Source organism: Argentina silus, assembly GCF_951799395.1.
Source record: "Argentina silus genome assembly, chromosome: X".
Classification (NCBI taxonomy): domain Eukaryota; kingdom Metazoa; phylum Chordata; class Actinopteri; order Argentiniformes; family Argentinidae; genus Argentina; species Argentina silus.
The window spans coordinates 9,369,851-9,388,900 of record NC_139653.1 but is presented as its reverse complement, the minus strand read 5'-3'; the positions used below and the strand labels follow the sequence as shown (position 1 = coordinate 9,388,900).

Here is a 19,050-nt window from a genome sequence, read left to right as displayed (position 1 = left end):
GACCATACGCGAGGGAGACAGAAAAATCGGTTTCAGCTGACCACAACTGATCAGTCATGTTGAAATAAGCAAAATAAATGACATGTGGTGTGAACCAATGACAGACACATGTAAGACTACTGTGAATCAGCAAGAGAAAAAGAAACAAGGCGACTGTCAGCAATAGAAGAGTCACACGCTCACGGCTGGTCTCAATATCCTGCTTGATTATGAAGGGGCCAATCTCTCATCGCGGATGGTGTAAATTCAGACTAAAGTCGAGACGTAACCCTTTCCCCAGTGCATGCATTTCTTAATATTTAATTTTGGAAAAGTGTCCCAGTGTGCCTCGTGTTTTGTAAGAGAGCTATCAGTCCTGTTTGCCCTGCTCATTAGGAAATCATTAACATTAGCTCATGCACATACCTCACTGTGGATGTCAAGTGAAAGAGAATGCTGTGTTTGTTTTGTTAATTAAGAACAACAGTTTAAAAAAGCTCAACGCTTAATCATATATCCACTCATAAAATTAGTAAGAATCTTAACTCACTAACTGCCAAAGAATTCTGGAACACTCACCACCTAGAGTGCCAAGTGTAATATGTGGTATTTACCTACAGTGGCAACAATATTTTGATTGACTACAAAATGGGTTAGGGTTAGGGTTAGGGTTAATTTATGCATTTTTGGTGAATAAAGTCACCCTTGGCACTTTTGTTGACAATTGTTGACAATTTGGGTGACTTTATTCACCCTCGGCACTAAACCAGTTGGAAAAGGTAGATTGGTTTAATGGACAGGCAACATTAGAGAAAGCTCCAGGGGGGAGGAGACTGAGGACAGCGCCAACCAGTGTCGCAAGGCAGTTTATGTCTGTGGTAATACTTTTGTTTACCTCGTGTTAGTGTGAGAAAACTTGTCACTTATTTTTCAGGATGAGCTTTTCTGGGAGCTTGTCATCAATCTTTGTCGTGTTTGATTTAAAATGTTGTTGAGATACAGGAAAGTGATTCACTTATGTGTTTGTGTTGGCCCAAGTAAATCCATGAGTTTAGGGACCCTCCATCAGCACAAAGGGCTGTGGATTAAGCAGAAAGCCTGTGCCAGTCAGTAGGGAGTCGCTATGACCTCTGGAACAGCAACTTTAAACTGAACACATGCCTTTATTGCTGTGGTCATCATTGCTGTGCAGTGCTCCCTGCTCTCTCATTCTGTATCAGCTCTGGAAACCTTTTCCTCAGACTTTCCCCTATTGCAGGTGTACGGTTAGTAGGCTTGCTGGAGAAAGAACACTATGGTATTAGTGATATTCCTCATATTTATGAATGGGTTTGCTTCAACATGGTGATGCTATTTTAATTCATTTATTCAGACCTTGGTTCATAGATGTTGTATACCAAATTTCGGGAGATCTGCCCAGAGGTTCTAGTGAAGAAGATATTTGTAGGTTATAACGTTGAAAAGGGCATAGGCTGCATCGTGAACCTTTGTTAGACTTTTGACATTTGAATGAGGATATAACAGGCCTGACCTACCACAGGAACACTATTTAGCAAGTTTTAACAACATGACATATTGTAATCAATTGTTACTACTAATTTTACTATGACAGCATTATGACACTGCAGTCATAGTGAGGCTGCTGTGAGGATGGCATTATACGAAATTATACGTTAAAATAATGTGACACATGACCGAATGTGGTCCACCTCAATGTCTGCAACACTGTTACGACCTTGGGCTAAGAACAGTTGTACACCCATTCCCACACATTCAAACAGGTTGCTCTGGAATCACAGTTTCACTTCCTATTGCTCTGCTGTTTTAAATGTTTAGCCTGGGGAGCATGTCCTCCCACTCTTTGAAAGAGCTCTCTATGTTTCAATGAAATGAATCTGCTTCTGCCAAGTAGTTGACACTTTGCTCCCATTGTTTTTGGCCAGTGGAATGGGGGATTTCAGTGGCCCACAAGGAAGATGCAATGACAATGCTCGTCTCTCTCACACTCTTTCTCCCTCCACCGTGTCACTCCCTTTGGTCTCTCCCTGGGGTTAGACACACCCCTCCTCAGCCTACACATCCCTCCCCCTCTCTTGTCTCTGGTGACATGGTGCTGTTTCACACGTTACAAATGTAAACTTTACATAAGCAATGGATATCTGATATTACTTGAGCAAGAGCTGCTGTTAGACATTTAGGAAAAACAATCTAAAATGGCAGGTGCCTTTCTTTGGCATATTCTACACATTTAGCAATCAAACTTATCGAGAGAGACTCACTGGCACAGAACATTGTAAGTGCAGAAGCTAGTCATAAAGTATGTGTGGAGATTGAACCTGTAATGTTTGTTGTTGTTTGCATCGTACCTAACCTTGAGTTTGCTAAACATTTAAACATAAGCTGGTCAAAAGCAGGTGTTTTACATGTATGACTTGATTTTTATGTCTTGAAGTATAACATAATCACAAGTGTCCCCCCCCCCCATTCCGGATCTCTCCTGTCCTTATTTTGATTTCCATCTAGTGTTTCTCCACTGGGGAAACTCCAGATTCCTCAGATGGGGAGATGAGCCAAGACCATTATGTGCTCGTCCGGTTAGGAGCAGCTTTATGTACACTGGCACCTCTGCATCCACACACTTCTCATAAAGCACATTAAGTAATAAAGTCTGCGTGCTGCTGAATGATAACACCCTGACTCAACTATGACAGAACGAGAAAAATAATTTCTTGTGGTAAGACAGATGTTGAGCAATCTCAGTCACAGCCCTCACCTGAGCAATGCCTGATCTGAACCATGATTTGTGCTCACCTCTGGTATGTTTTCTTCCCTCCCTTGTCAAACCAGATTTATTGCAGTTAATCATATTTTGTTGTATACATAAAGCACTGTATTCCTGACTAGGGAATAGCAAAATTCCTGTACATTTTGGAAACTTTCCCAAACCATATATACTTTGAAAATGAAAAAAACATGTCATTTTAATACTATCTTGACTCTTGTCACAGGATGCATTAAAAGGACAATCTGGGAGTCAAACAACAACAAAGCGGTCTCCCCACCACCTTTCTGGTAAACAGCTGAGGGAGGTGGAGAAATGTAATCACTCTGTTTCATAGCCGGTGCTATGGATGCAACAACTGACCATCCATGAGATAAAAATGCTAGTTTTAACCATGTTTTGAAGCTATACAGTGTTTGTTTACAATTATTATTAGTAATAATAATTCTTGAGAACAGACAAAACAGACAAAACTAGCGCAGGGACCGTCGATGATGAGCGAAACACTAAAATCCACCACCAACCCCAACATTTTGGAGCAAAATCACTTGGTCAAGGCAATCTGCACTCACTCAGCTCCCGAAAAAAACAACATTCCACTCAAAAGAAAACATTAAAAAACCCAAAAAAAAACATAAAAACACAAACTAGAAAAAGAAGTTCCAGAAGTCTTATTTTGGTTGTTGAAATAGTTTAAAGATGATTTAGATGATAGATAGATTTGCTGTTTTGTTGAAAGAAAGTGAGATAGTAGGATGGACCAATGGATAAAAGATGGTCAGAGGGTAGCATATAGGTGGATAGATGAGAGAAGGTTAGATAGATAGATAGATGGATAGATAGATAGATAGATAGATAGACAGATAGATAGATGACAGAGGGGATGTATAGATGAAAGAGGTGAGGGATGGATAGATCAATAGAATTAAGATTTATAAGTATGAGTTATACTGAGAATGCAGTAGTGACTGGCAATAGGAAGAACGAATGATGGCTGAGTAGTAGGATGGACAGATGGATAAAGATTAAAGATGGTCAGGTTAGGATAGCCAGATAGATGAGAGCAGGTTATACAGTAGGATAAATAGATTGATTATGACACTGCAGTCATAGTGCAAGCCGTTACCTCTGTCATGACAACAGTATGTCATCTGATCTGGCATTGGTGGTCATGAATGAACATGACACCTCATGACAGATCATTTTTTACACTGTTGTATCCTTGTCATAGCAACACTGTCAAATAGTGTTAATGATAAATAGATGTGAGAGTGTAAGATGGACAGATGGATAAAATATGGTTATAGGGTAGGATAGCCATATAGATGAGAGAAGGTTAGATATAGATAGCAAGCCCACAAATTATTATAAGCTTATAGTTTCTAAGTTTCTAAGTTTGAGGAACAACAATAGTTGGACTTGCTGAAGCAAGCCCACTAATAAGCATCATGGATAATAGTAGGCTGGCTATTAAGTAGCTAGCTATATTTCTAGATAAGATTGAAGGGTTGCATCCTAGCTAGAGACATAAGGAACTAGCCAGCCAGCAAGATAGCTAGCTAATTGTTCGCTAGCAAAAGTGATATTAGCTTTCTTCCATATGGTTGTTTTAATCAGTAAAAAGGCATTTGTAGGACTATAGGCAACATGAGGTATTGAATTCACAAGTGTTATTTTGACAGCATTTGTGTAATTAACTCCAATGGGACTTTTTTCAGTTACAAAAAGTTGAATAGTTTAAAAGGTATGATAGGTATCAGAAAGTTTTCTGGAGTTTCTTTTTTAAAGTTGGTTTGGAGTGTGGAGTGTGTCGCTTAGGTGTACATAAAAACTGCAGCGTTCCAAAAATGTTCGCTTTTTGACCTCTATGTTAAAATCTGCGCTTTCAAATGTTTTACATAAAAGCTGTAGGAGGAATAGCAGTGAGAAGAAAATAGAATAATAATAAAAAGAAGACGTATGATGAATAACAGTAGTGTGTTGCTTCACAAGCACACTAAATATCAAGAGTTGGACTTGCTGATGTAAGCCCACTAATAACGACAATAGTGGGGGCTACCTAGGCTGCTATTACAGCGTCTGGCAACGCCACGCAATTATTAAATTACATTGTTTACAATGGAATAAAACAAGCTTATATTTTTAGCTCTGATGGGGTAAGCCAGTCAAAATGATGTACAAATCCCAGATTGCCCCTTAAACAAAAAGGGAAATTATAATAGTTCACAAGATTTCAAAATGTATAGCCTACCCTTGTCTTTGTAAGGTCACTCAGTTCAATAGGGAATTAATTACCACCAATCAATTGTTGCTTTGAAAGGTGTTTCTCCCAGCAGGGGGCTCCCTAGATTCTCCAGGGATATTTGGGGCAATCTGGCAGACAACTCTATCTTCCTGACCTTTTAGTATTTGCCATTTACCCTCAGCATTTTTTATTTTGTGTATTTCTCGCAATTTGCTACCAAAAGCCCCTGTGAGATATACACTCACTGGCCACTTTATTAGGTACTGCTCTTTAACGCTAATATCTAATCAGCCAATCACATGGCAGCAACTCAATGCATTTAGGCATGTAGACATGGTCAAGACGACCTGCTGAAGTTCAAACATCAGAATTGGCAAGAAAGCATCAGAATGGGGAAGAAAAGTGATTTTGAACGTGGCATGGTTGTTGGTGCCAGACGGGCTGGTCTGAGTATTTCAGAAACTGCTGATCTACTGGGATTTTCACGCACAACCATCTCTAGGGTTTACAGAGAATGGTCTGAAAAAGAAATATCCAGTGAGCGGCAGTTCTCTGGGCAAAAATGCCTTGTTGATGCCAGAGGTCAGAGGAGAATGGCCAGACTGGTTCGAGATGATAGAAAGGCAACAGTAACTCAAATAACCACTTGTTACAACCAAGGTATGCAGAAGACCATCTCTGAACGCACAACACGTCGAACCTTGAAGCAGATGGGCCACTCTAGGTGCCACTCCTGTCAGCTAAGAACAGGAAACTGAGGCTACAATTCGCACAGGCTCACCAAAATAGGACAACAGAAGATTGGAAAAACATTGCCTGGTCTGATGAGTCTCAATTTCTGCTGCAACATTCAGATGGTAGGGTCAGAATTTGGCGTAAACAACATGAAAGCATGGATCCATCCTGCCTTGTATCAATGGTTCAGGCTGGTGGTGGTGGTGTAATGGTGTGGGGGATATTTTCTTGGCACACTTTGGGCCCCTTAGTACCAATTGATCATTGTTTAAACGCCACAGCCTACCTGAGTATTGTTGCTGACCATGTCCATCCCTTTATGACCACAGTGTACCCATCTTCTGATGGCTACTTCCAGCAGGATAATGCGCCATGTCACAAATCAATCATCTCTTAACTGGTTTCTTGAACATGACAATGAGTTCACTGTACTCCAATGGCCTCCACAGTCACCAGATCTCAATCCAATAGGGCACCTTTGGGATGTGGTGGAACGGGAGATTCGCACCATGGATGTGCAGCCGACAAATCTGCAGCAACTGCGTGATGCTATCATGTCAATATGGACCAAAATCTCTGAGGAATGTTTCCAGCACCTTGTTGAATCTATGCCACAAAGAATTAAGGCAGTTCTGAAGGCAAAAGGGGGTCCAACCCGGTAGTAGCAAGGTGTACCTAATAAAGTGGCCGGTGAGTGTATATAGCCTGACTCTGACCCATAAAACCAACCCTCTCCCACAGCTATCACACCTCTCCTTCCCAGCCTGGACAGAGACACTAACCTCTACAGCCCCCTCCCCCCCGTCACACCTCTCTCCATCCAGGAGAGAGACGTTAACAAACTGTTAAAGAAACAGAACCGCAAGGCAGCTAGACCAGATGCTGTCTCCCCCTCCACACTGAAGCACTGTGCAGACCAGCTGTATCCAGTGTTTATGGACATCTTTAACACCTCACTGGCTGAATGCATGGTACCTGCCTGCTTCAAAACATCCACCATCATCCCAGTTCCCAAAAAGCAGAGGATCACAGGCCTTAATGACTACAGACCAGTCGCCCTGACCTCTGTGGTAATGAAGACCTTTGAGCGCCTCACCCACCTCAAGGCCATCACCCACCTCAAGGCCATCACCAACCCCCTCCTTGACCCACTGCAGTTTGCCTATAGAGCCAACAGGTCTGTAGACGACGCAGTCAACATGGGACTTCACTTCATCCTACAGCACCTAGACTGGCACCTACGCCAGGATCCTGTTTGTGGACTTCAGCTCTGCATTTAACACTATCGCCCCAGCTCTCCTCCAGGATAAGCTATCCCAGCTGAGTGTGCCTGAGCCCACCTGCAGGTGGATCACTGACTTTCTGACAGACAGGAAGCAGCAGGTACAGCTGGGCAAGCTTGTCTCGGAGCCCCGGACCATCAGCACCGGAGCCCCACAAGGCTGTGTGCTCTCTCCTCTACTCTTCTCCATCTACACCAACAGCTGCACCTCTTGCCACCCTTCTGTCAAACTCCTGAAGTTCGCGGGTGACACTACCCTCATTGGATTAATCTCCAACGGTGATGAGGCCACCTACAGGGAGGAAGTTGACAGCCTGGCTTCCTGGTGCAGCCAGAACACCCTAAAAACTGTAGAGATGGTAGTAGACTTCAGGAGAAGCCCAGCCCCAACCGCCCCCCTCATCATGTGTGACTCCCCAGTTAACATTGTGGAGTCATTCAGATTCCTGGGGACAATAATTTCAAAGCACCTCAGGTGGGCGGAGAACATCACCTGCACCATCAAGAAGGCCCAGTAGAGGATGTTCTTCCTACGGCAGCAGAAAGTGATGGTTGAGTTCTACACGGCCATCATTGAGTCCATCCTCAGCTCAATCACCGTCTGGTTTGCTGCCTCCACTGCCAAGGACAAAGGCAGAATGCAGCGGATCATTCAGTCAGCCGAGAAGGTCATCGGCTGCAACCTGCCATCTCTCCTGGACCTGTTCCACTCCAGGACCAGTAAGAGAGCAGGAAAGATCATCGCTGATCCTTCCCATCCTGGTCATCACCTCTTCCAGAGACATCCATCCGGCGAAAGGTTCCGGTCAATCAACACTAAAACATTGCGCCACCTGAACAGTTTCTTCCCCATGGCAGTGGGGCTCACAACCAAGCCCCCTGCCTCTCTCTGACCCCCCCCCCCCCCCCCCACCCTGTCACACAAACAATGCACTGACAGTGTAATTTATAATTATTTAAAATGATTCTAATTCATAGTGTACATGCCCCACAACCATTTCACAGCCTCTTGTGCCTACAAGATGTATTGTTCTGCTGCTCTTTTTTGTAAATTTGTTATTTTTGTTAATACTTAGCTATTTTGTAAATTTCTTGTCAATATTTGTTTTTTTATGTCCACGCACCAACCTCACCAAGTCAATTTCCTGTATGTGCAAATATACTTGGCCAAATAAAAGAATTCTGATTCTGATCCTGATTCTGATATTGGAAGTAGGACCTGCCATCACCCGCAGCCAGCCAGCCTGCCAGTGGTGCAGGATTTGCTAAAAACCCATCACACCCACCAATGTGTTTTCAATTGGAAGCAAGACGGTTAAACTGAAGATAGCAATCTTTGCTCCTGTGATATTGTGGAGCTTCTCACTTATCGAGTGCCAACCAGTGGAGATGTGGCTGCGCCCCATACAGAAAATATACAAGCAACTTTTTGTTGCTATTATGCAACTCGCCCATCATTGCTTTGGCATAGATTAGATAAAGCTACTCTTTAGTATGCAGTGGGTGGTATTTGATTTGGAATGTATCTATGCACCACCACGATATATGGATGCCATATTATAGCATGCAATGAAAGAAAAAAAGAAAATACCTGCACACTGAAATCTGCTACTGTGTTCTTTATTTCATATGTCTCTGTCAGGTCAAAACGTTGCAATAAAGAACACAGGTGCAGATTTCAAATCATGGTAATTTTGCAATGATTTCAGTAAACTTTGGATATTATCAAAAATTGTCCCTAAAATACTGGTTTTAGTTCTTGCTTAAGACCTGGCCAATAAATTACGTGAATCGGTCAATTAGTGCTAGAAGAAAAGAAAATCAGCAGGACTGAAATTGTGCACTTTTATCATTTACTTATTAATATTTATAATTAATCAAATATGAACTTTTGCATGCCATACACATACACAGTTTCCTACCAGAAAACCCAGTTAATTTTTCATTGTTTTCTTTTGGAGCTGCAATCCGTTTAGCTACTGTACAGTATGCTATGCCTATCTCATTTCATCTGATTAAAACCCAGTGAGAGAAAGGCTCCATCCAACTCATGGCCTGCCAAAAAAGGGTTTTGCTGCATACCAGACACCCCTGATACACACACACACACACACACACACACACACACACACACACACACGTCCCATCTACCATAAGTACCACCACCCTCATCACTGTCAGATGACCTTTTCACTCCCTGATCCTTTGTATAAAAGGTATTTGTGCCCCGCTGTGTTGTTTGACACTGAGTACCAGCAGGATTAGAGACAGCAGCCTTGTGGTGAAAGGACTTTGATCACTATATTCCTCTCCTCTCCAAACCCTCACTACTGAGCAGAGCTACAGGCAAGGTCTATTTCCCACTGTACTATGCTGCTTGTTTTACCTGTCCTCTTCCCTGTTCCCACCATCCCCAGTGGGACACGGAACAATGGAAAAGAGGAAAAGTGGTTTATCATATCACTCCCTAAGTTGTTTCATGAGAAGCTATTGTTGAGGCTTAGTATTGTTGGTTACCCACCTAATCTCCCCCCAACCCCCTCCTCCGCTCCTGGTTATATGTCTGACTCCTGTGGCTAGAGAGCCAAGGCAATCAGCAGTTCAATGTAGCTGTGCTTGGTCCTTCTTTGGCTTTCCCACCTTTCACTATCAATCAAGTCCCTTATTGAGTCATATGATTATTAAAACCCTAAATCCCCTCTCCCCTCAGGTATGCCATAATGTGTGGCATTATGGCAGAGTATGAGACGGTGCAAAATAGGATAAAGAATGGATACATCTTCAAGGTAGGTGATTTCCTGACGCACTGTATGACAAGTTAAACAAATCCAGACCCTCAAGTGATCGCTGATTCAAGTGTTTGGTAGTGTGTGTTATAATGAATGTCATGCCTAACCTGAATTAGCACCCCAAACTAGCACACATTAAATTCTCTCATGGAAGAGAAATAAGTCGAAAAGGTGTATAGCTTTCCAGAACCCTCCTGATAGTCTCTGTCAGTGCCTATTCTTAGCTGTTTGCTTCTCCTTTGAGATTACCTCTACTTAACCACCAGCTAGAAAATATTCTCTCTGTCCAATGTGGTCCTTCAAATTATTTGTGAAAAAAGGTGCCTATACAAAGAGTAAAGAGTGTGCTTGGTGCTCCTATCCAATATATATAATACGGGTGTTAGTTAGCCTGGTTGCCTGTGAGCTTTTCAGATCCCCTCCACCTCTGCAGTACGCCACTCAGAATACACCCAGAATATGTTGCATAACGCTGTAGACTTGAGCAACAGCACATTTATCTTACCTGCCAGCAGCTTCCCAAACACTGTTTACCTGCAAAGCCCCAACAGGTTGTCAGTGAGAAAGAAGGGGAGCATAGGATATGAAGAGCTTGCAACATATGAATAGAAGGAAATAGAGAAAGACTGGAAAAGGAGAAAGGCAGGGAGAAATGGAGGTTGCATGATAGAATTGAAGCTTGTGGTGTGTTTGTGTACTGTAAGTGTGTGTGTGAGAGATGTTTATGAAATACCTGTGGGCATGGGGGAGAGGACAGATCAGGTTAGAGGAAAAGTAATGATTTTTCACAGTCATATCATATTGCTAATACCACTGATTTGCTCCCCTCCCCCCTGTTTTGTCCCTTTTTTCTCTAAAGGATCATTTGGACAAAGCAATAGAGCTGAAACCACAGGATCCCTTGTCTTACTACTTGCTGGGCCGCTGGTGCTACGCTGTAAGTGACCCCACATGACACACTGAAACTGCACACCTATTGTTCACATCAGTGAGACCCACTCCTGCAGCATTCATTTATGGAGGCTGACACAGCTCCTTCTCAGCCCCCACCCCATTTCCCCACATTAATTCAGACTGTTCAGGTTTTCCAAAGGTTTGTGTTTCCATTTCGATAATGGTAGATAAAGCCTGTGATTTGTGCCAAGTAGCGGTCAGGGCACCAAAGTGTTTTTTCACACATGCACGCACGGTAGTATGGAAGTGAATTTAAAGGTCTCTGGCTTGTGTTCATGTTCAACAATGATCTACGGTTTACATTTGTCCTATTTGAAAAGGCCCACGATGACAACAACGCAATGCTACACCTGCAATTACACGTTGCTAAGATGAATGCGGCTGAATTTAGATTCTGCTAAATTACATCAATAGTGACGTACAAGTTGACGTAGACTGGACACAAATTCTACAGGAACTTCTTTGGAACTCTAAAGGTTGTCTTTCTATGAGAAGATGGCGATTAATAATGCAGATGTATTAGTATGCAGCGTGAAAATCTGTTGCTAGCAATAGAATAGCAACCTGTAGATTTCCAAACTTGTTTGGAATTAATTTACACATCCTGTCTCTTGTGAGTTGCATTTTTTTATGCGTTTGACCAAGTCCCCTACTGGCTCATTATCTTATTCCTGGAAAGGAGTTAATGGAAAACCATTAGCTTATGCCAAGACTTGTGAAATCATAACCACTTTCTCTGTGTGTTATGATGAGTCTGTGTGCTTAGATTAGAAACCTATTTTATTGAGGAGTGTATTTGTGTCCTGTCTTGACAGGGCTTTGTCAAGTGTAAAGTGTCAACCAGATCAAATTAGCTTCACCCATTATGAAACATTTGTTTTTCTTCAGGTGGCACAGTTGTCATGGATTGAAAGGAAAGTTGCTGCTACATTATTTGGAGAGCCTCCAAGTGCCACGGTCCAAGATGCCCTGAAACACTTCCTCAAGGTATTGTTACCATGCTACCTCGGGGTGTAGCGCAGATCACAAGTGTTTTGACGAAGAATGTGCTTGTTGGAGTACTTGGTTGTACAAGCCTTGTTAATACTGCAAATGTATTGACCCCAGTGCATTTCTTACTTGCAAAAGCAACTGGTGTTGCAGCTGGTCATCCCAAACAGTGCTATTTTGTCTCATGCAGACATGCAGAGTTCTGCATTGTACACAGACGTCTTCCCTGTTTTCTGTGCTCTCTCTCTCCGTTAGATCATCTGCTGTCACCAGTAGTCTCAAATCTCTTGAAACATGTAGCACACACAGCAAACCATTTGTTTTGTGTTTGAGTTTAAATTGGCCCCAGGTTGCTCCTGCACCCAGTTTTTAAGACCAAACCTCAGGTATTTAAAGAGGCTTAATCTGTGTTCCCACATTTCACATGTTTATGTAGAGACATTAAATTGCTCCTGGCCAAGCATGCCTCTTCCTTGTGTCTTGTGCATCTCACCTATCAATTTCATTTAAGTGGTCTCTGTTGTAACTTGTTGCTCCTGGCCGCAAGGACTGGAGAGGCTGTGTCTAGCTTCAACATCCTGTGGAGTTAAACCAGCCAACTACACAAACAGTGGCTGCGCAGTGGCCAGGTGTCATCTGTGCTCTTCTAACTGCACAGTGAATGTTAAGGTTATAGGGGGAGAATGGTTGAGGTTGAGTGAAGTGACATTTATTTATATAGATTGTATAGAGTGTTTGTCTATCCTTGTTCTTGTTTATCCATAGCTAGAGGAACAGTACTGCTATGGCTGGCCATATTTTTACCATATTTTGTCTAGATGTGTACTAAATACTAATATACTGGGTCCCCTTAATGCTGAAAGCTGACCTACCAAGTCTTGCTGTCCATTCATTTTGTCCTAGCTCAAGGAAGCTGGACTTGGAAAAAAAAGTGGACTGTCAGCACAGGTCTTATGTTTTGTCATATTTCTATTCTCACACAGGTGGAGGAGATCCGTCCTAAGTACTCCAAACTCAACTATGTGTTTTTGGCCAAGGTAAGTAGTAGTTCAATTTTGGAAAGATTGTTTTTGTATTTTTAATTCACAGTATAACCACTCACATTAAGCAGGTGAGTACATTTGTTGGATTTGAGTGTACCTTATTGCTTACAGGCATTTGATATCAAATAACTGTAGGTGTTCTATTGGTGGTGATCAATGTTATTCTGATTTGGTAGTGCTACAGAGACCTGGGTCAGAATGGTGAGGCCAGGAGTATGTGTGAAGCTGCTTGTTCCATGGAAACAGTCTCCAAAGAGGTAAGTAGTCAATGGCTTATGATCATGCATAGTCTATTTTTGTAGTGTAGTCAGTGCTTCAACAATTGATTCTCTCTCTCTCCTATAGGATGGGGAAGCACAGAAGGAGCTGGACTCACTTCTCCCGTCACTTGGTGTTTGAGGACACTGTAATGGCTCTGACCCCCTGCAAGCAATATTACTGTTTGGACAGTATTGGCCAATGAAGTTTCAGTGATGACAGAAAGTCTATTGTGCAACTGATTTATCTGCTAGGCATAGGGATCACTGTCTTTTGAAAGCAAATATTACAGTGGTTTGATCTCTATGCATCTCATTGTGAGTAAAGGACAGTTGGACTAACAGTATCTGCAAGCAATTACAATCCCAGGTCATATCTGGTCAGAGTCAGGTAATAGGATTTGTCCCACTAGGATCCACTTTACAAATTACTTTGATGACCACTAGTCAAGTATAGGCGACTGACATTTAGCAATGCTAGCAATAGTAATGGCTAAATAGTGTGGCTTATTAGCCAGGCAAGACTAACACTACTGTAGCTATATGATACTGTATTTTTATTTTTGTTAAGAATTGGTATGATAATCATAATTTGTTCTGATGTTGGTGTCAAAATGAAAGAAATTCCATGTATACCAATATCATACCTAACTGTATCCTACATACAGTGCATCTCAAATGCGATTCTGATATAAGAACACACACTAGTTTTTTAAGGACATTGCAGTTTAAAGACCTGTCAGGTTTTGGGAAAGTGATCCACAAAGCTTGTTGTTCTCTCCTTCCATGTCCTGCTTTTTTTTTTTACGCTGTGGCCACTCAGTGACCTTTTGCCCCCACTCTGCCCCTATTTTAAACGTAACTATTCAACATTTTTGGAAAGTGAAACCAGCACCAACCAGCACTGATGTGATACTTTTGAACCTTGCCAGCTTGTATGGTTTTCTGTCCTTGTCCCATTCTGTGGACAGAGAAAATAATTATATATTAGTCCAAATGAATGGCTTGACAGTGAAGGGAACAGGGGCGGCCTAGACTGCTCCTTGGGCCCCGAATTTCACACACGGTTATGGTGCTGCACATCACATTCCACTCAAATGACATTCTTGAGCATAGAATGGGATCAGATTAAATGCTGTAGTTCATGCTCATCATCAAACATGTTATATCACAGTCTTGTCTATAGATTTTACTGAACAGTTGATACTTTTTGTATGTATTCCCTTTTTAAAGTATGAATCAGAATACAAGGCGAATCATTGATTTTAACTATTTTTTAAGGATTTGTATGGTTTCTTTTTATAATTACTGGGAAAGAGTTTGATGTGGTCTCTTGAACCAATAGCTGGTGCATACCTTATCTGAAGAACTACACAGGGATTGTACATTTTAGTTGTTTTATAATTTTTGCCTCACAGCTTTTTACTATGTTTCAGCAATACGAATGTATTTAATTTTGTTTTATCTAGGGATGTCTGCCGTTAAATAAATGATTGTGTAAATAATAAATGGAATGCAGGTACACACAGTTGATCAATGGTATTTAAGTCTCTCTGCCATGTTAGTCAATAAACATGTGCAATCTTGATATGTATGGTGTGGTATGGTGTGTGTGTGTGTACCACTTGTGTTTGTTTAATATGCGTGTGTTTGAGGAGTACTTGCTGCAATCGTTTTTTTTTATGTTCCACTTGATTAAAATGTAATAGGGAATGTTGCTTTATTATCAACAAGACATTTACATTGGTCTCAGTCCAAGTGCAATAGAAAAGCATGGTATTTAAGCACGTTCTTGCTTGACTATCAAAAGTGGTGGCATTTTATTTGCAAGCCTCCCATTTCCCTTTTTTGCGGACAGTTTATGCCAGAGCCATTTGGAGTTTGTCACTGACTCAAATTTAGGCCAACTTCCCTCCACTCTGGTGATGTTTCAGGGTTTTGCTATGGCATATACTCACTCTGAAGAGCTACCAAAATCCCAATGGAACACCGGTATTTGTTGTTCCGTTTTAAAAATAACTCAAAGGATTCTCTGAAAGATTTGATCCCCATCAAATTAATGACCCAAATAAAATGATCAATCTGGCTATTAAGAGAACACAAGTAACTGAATTGTGTAATTGGCAAGTCATCCTGTTGCAGCCTCTGGCCTAATGCTTCTTAATTTTCACATTGAACTGAAAAGTAGATTTTGAATAGGCATACAGTTAGGTCCATATATATTTGGACTCTGACACAATTGTTGTTATTTTAGCTGTTTACCAAAACATATTGAAGTTACAGTTATATATTAATATGGGCTTAAAGTGCAGACTCTCAGCTTTAATTTGAGAGTATTCACATCCAAATTGGAGGAAGGGTTTAGGAATTACAGCTCTTTAATATGTAGTCCCCTCTTTTTCAAGGGACCAAAAGTAATTGGACAATTGACTCAAAAGCAGTTTCATGGACAGGTGTGGGCTATTCCTTTGTTATTTCTTTATCAATTAAGCAGGTAAAAGGTCTGAGTTGATTCCAAGTGTGGCATTTGCATTTGGAAGCTGTTGCTGTGAACACACAACATGCGGTTAAAGGAGCTCACAATGCAAGAGAAACAGGCCATCCTTAGGCTGCAAAAACAAAAACTAAAATCCATCAAGAATCAAGATTCTTTATTTGTCACGTGCATACAAGTATACAGTGAAATGCAAAAGTGACAGTGCCACAGAGTATTGCAACAACACAATAAGTTTTAAAATACAATAAAATAAAAATAGAAGTACTAAAAAATATACAGTATGGACAGTATAAACAATATGAACAGTATAACCAGTAAGCATATAAGTAAGCAATATAAATAGCAGATGGATGATTATGTGTGTGCATATGTGTTAAGATGACAGTGCATGTGTGAGTGACTTGAGGGGGGCACTGGTGGGGTCATCGTTGACGATTCTGATGGTGTGGGGGAAGAAACTCAGCCTTAGCCTCTCTGTTTTTGCTGCATGACAGCGGAGGCGTTTTCCTGACCGCAGCGGCTGGAACAGTCGTGAGAGATAGCGGCAACATTAGGAGTGGCCAAATCAACAGTTTGGTACATTCTAAGAGAAAAAGAACGCACTGGTGAGCTTGGCAACACAAAAAGGCCTGACTGTCCACGGAAGACAACAGTGGTGGATGATTGCAGGATCCTTCACATGGTAAAGAAAAACCCCTTCACAACATCTAGCCAAGTGAAGAACACTCTCCAGGAGGTAGGCATATCATTATCCAAGTCTACCATAAAGAGAAGACTTCACGAGAGCAAATACAGAGGGTTCACCACAAGGTGCATTCATAAGCCTCAAGAATAGAAAGGCCAGATTAGACTTTGCCAAAAAACATCTAAAAAAGCCAGCCCAGTTCTGGAACAGCATTCTTTGGACAGATGAAACTAAGATCAACCTGTACCAGCATGATGGGAAGAAAAAAGTATGGAGAAGGCTTGGAACTTCTCATGGTCCAAAGCATACCACATCATCTATAAAACACGGTGGAGGCAGTGTGATAGCATGGGCATGCATGGCTTCCAATGGTCACTAGTGTTTATTGATGATGTGATAGAAGACAGAAGCAGCCGGATGAATTCTGAAGTGTTTAGGGATATACTGTCTGCTCAGATTCAGCCAAATTCAGCAAAGTTGATTGGATGGCGCTTCACAGTACAGATGGACAATGACCCAAAACATACTGCGAAAGCAACCCAGGAGTTTTTTAAGGCAAAGAATTGGAATATTCTGCAATGGCTGAGTCAATCATTTGATCTCAACCTGATCGAGCATGCATTTCACTTGCTGAAGACAAAACTAAAGGCGGAAAAACCCATGAACAAACAACAACTGAAGACAGCTGCAGTAAAGGCCTGGCAAAGCATCACAAAGTATTATTTGTCCAAAGGAGGAAATCCAGCATTTGGTGGTGTCCATGGGTTCCAGACTTCCGGCAGTCATTGCCTTCAAAGGATTCTCGACAAAGTATTAAAAATGAACATTTTATTTATGATCATGTTAATTTGTCCAATTACATTTGAGCCCCTGAAAATAGGGGACTGTGTATACAAATGGTTATAATTCCTAAATGTTTCATACAATATTTTTGTTCAACCCCTTGAATTAAAGCTGAAAGTTTGCACTTCAATTGAATCTCAATTGTTTCATTTCATTTCAATTGTATCCATTGTGGTGGCGTACAGAGTCAGAATTATGAAAATTGTGTCACTGTCCAAATATTTCCGGACCTAACTTTATGTAACCGAGTTGAAAAAGGTTTTGCTAGCTTTTTGGTGGCGTAGCTGGTTTCCATCAAGTATTTTGGTGATTTTGTGTGTTGGCAATACAGAGGATGCAGGTTCAATACTCGTGTGAACTTGGAGTGCGAGGAAGCAATATGGTTTGCAGCAGTGTGACACTTGTTCCATTGTTGCCGTGACTCAGATCCACAGTGGCATTCAGCTCAATGACTGGGGTCGCTGTGGAGTTTAGAGGGGTGAGTGTAACCGAGGTGAAAAGGTGATAAACTCACTCCTTCAGTTGAAATACCCCCACCTGTGATAAACTCACTCCTTCAGTTGAAATACCCCCACCTGTGCCATTGAATTGGTAACTTTTTGGGGGTGTTCTTGTTTAAGGTATCTCAGTGGCGGTCATGTGTGTTGGCAATACAGAAGACGCAGGTTTGAGTGATGTGAGCTTGGAGTGTGAGGAAGCAATACTGTTTGCAGCAGTGTGACACTTGTTACACATACAGTGGCATTTGATTGTGTGTTAAAAAAGAGACATGGTCAGTGCAGAGGGTGGGCATGCTTGACGTGAAGACAAGATAGCAGATGGAGTAACACACTGGGGACTGCGTGGGTTGGGGATTTTCAGGTGTTCTCCAAACCTTTGCCTCTCTCCTCTTCAAGCCCTTGACACCTTGAACAGGGAGAAATTACAGAGCACCCAGACATGGAGGTGCCGCTGGATCCAAACTGATTTGCTGGGGAAAAGATGACCTTCCTTCAATGCTTCCTTTAGTCATGATGAGTAATATTCATCAAAATCAAGGGGTAGGCATATATACAGTACAGTATGTAAAATTACTGGGCAATGAAAGACTGTGGCTTTAATGAAAATGCTCATATAATGAATATAATCTACTATAACTTGGATTGCTGTATATTATATTCTAAGTACTGTCCACCTGTAGGTTATATCCAATGACAGAATGACATTCATTACACTGTCCTGAATTTCCCCCTGGGATAAATAAAGTTTCTATCTATCTATCTATCTATCTATCTATCTATCTATCTATCTATCTATCTGTCAGTATTCTTTAATCAGAGTGTCCAAAATACAAACATGCCTATCGAGTCTGCATGCCTCACCCCCCCATTTCCTAAAAAGTGGTCACCAGATTAGTTGTTGTAGTTCTTTAGGGCACTAAACAGGGTAGGAAATGCAGGGAAACTCTGGGATTCATAGGGAGGTCAAGTAAACGAGCTCTCTCGCTAACTCTAATACATTTACATTGGATGTGTAAACTGATATGTTGATTAAATTGTACTGTCTCTGTCAACTAAATTGCTAACTAAGTAAATAATAGGGTGTATAAGCAGACTGTGTTGCCCCAAAACATGTGAATGCCATCCTTAATGGGGGTGTGGGGTGAAGATATTGATCTAGTGCCGTGTTTTATGTTACGGCAATAACCTGTTAAAACTGTCCCCCATCCCATACATACAACCCACCTGTTCTCTAGAAGGTCTATATACTGTGGCGCCCGGCCCGTGCCTAAGCCCATGCGCGAGTGTGGGACGGTGGTAAATGGAGTATATATCTCGCCTCGCTTTGTCTCTGCTGTTTCTGCTGTCCCTCTCTTGCCCCGTGTTGTCTTTGGCAGGACCATGTATGGAGTTCCTGCGCCCCAAGGGGCCACAGCTGCAACCCGTGGAGATAATCACCGTATGCCCATACATGGAGTTCCTGCCCATCA

At 41.7% G+C, this 19,050-nt stretch overlaps 1 protein-coding gene across 1 annotated transcript in view; it reads left to right on the top strand.

Annotated features, from left to right (window-relative positions):
- The window catches only part of rmdn2 (regulator of microtubule dynamics 2), a 42,016-nt gene extending 27,366 nt beyond the window's left edge, over positions 1 to 14,650 (top strand). Inside the window, exons 6-11 of the mRNA XM_083696393.1 lie at positions 9,734 to 9,809; positions 10,672 to 10,749; positions 11,655 to 11,753; positions 12,740 to 12,793; positions 12,976 to 13,056; positions 13,145 to 14,650. Of these exons, the coding sequence (XP_083552519.1) occupies positions 9,734 to 9,809; positions 10,672 to 10,749; positions 11,655 to 11,753; positions 12,740 to 12,793; positions 12,976 to 13,056; positions 13,145 to 13,198 (442 nt within the window). The 3' untranslated portion in view covers positions 13,199 to 14,650. The remainder of the gene's footprint in view (positions 1 to 9,733; positions 9,810 to 10,671; positions 10,750 to 11,654; positions 11,754 to 12,739; positions 12,794 to 12,975; positions 13,057 to 13,144) is intronic.
- The last annotated feature ends 4,400 nt before the right edge of the window (positions 14,651 to 19,050 follow it).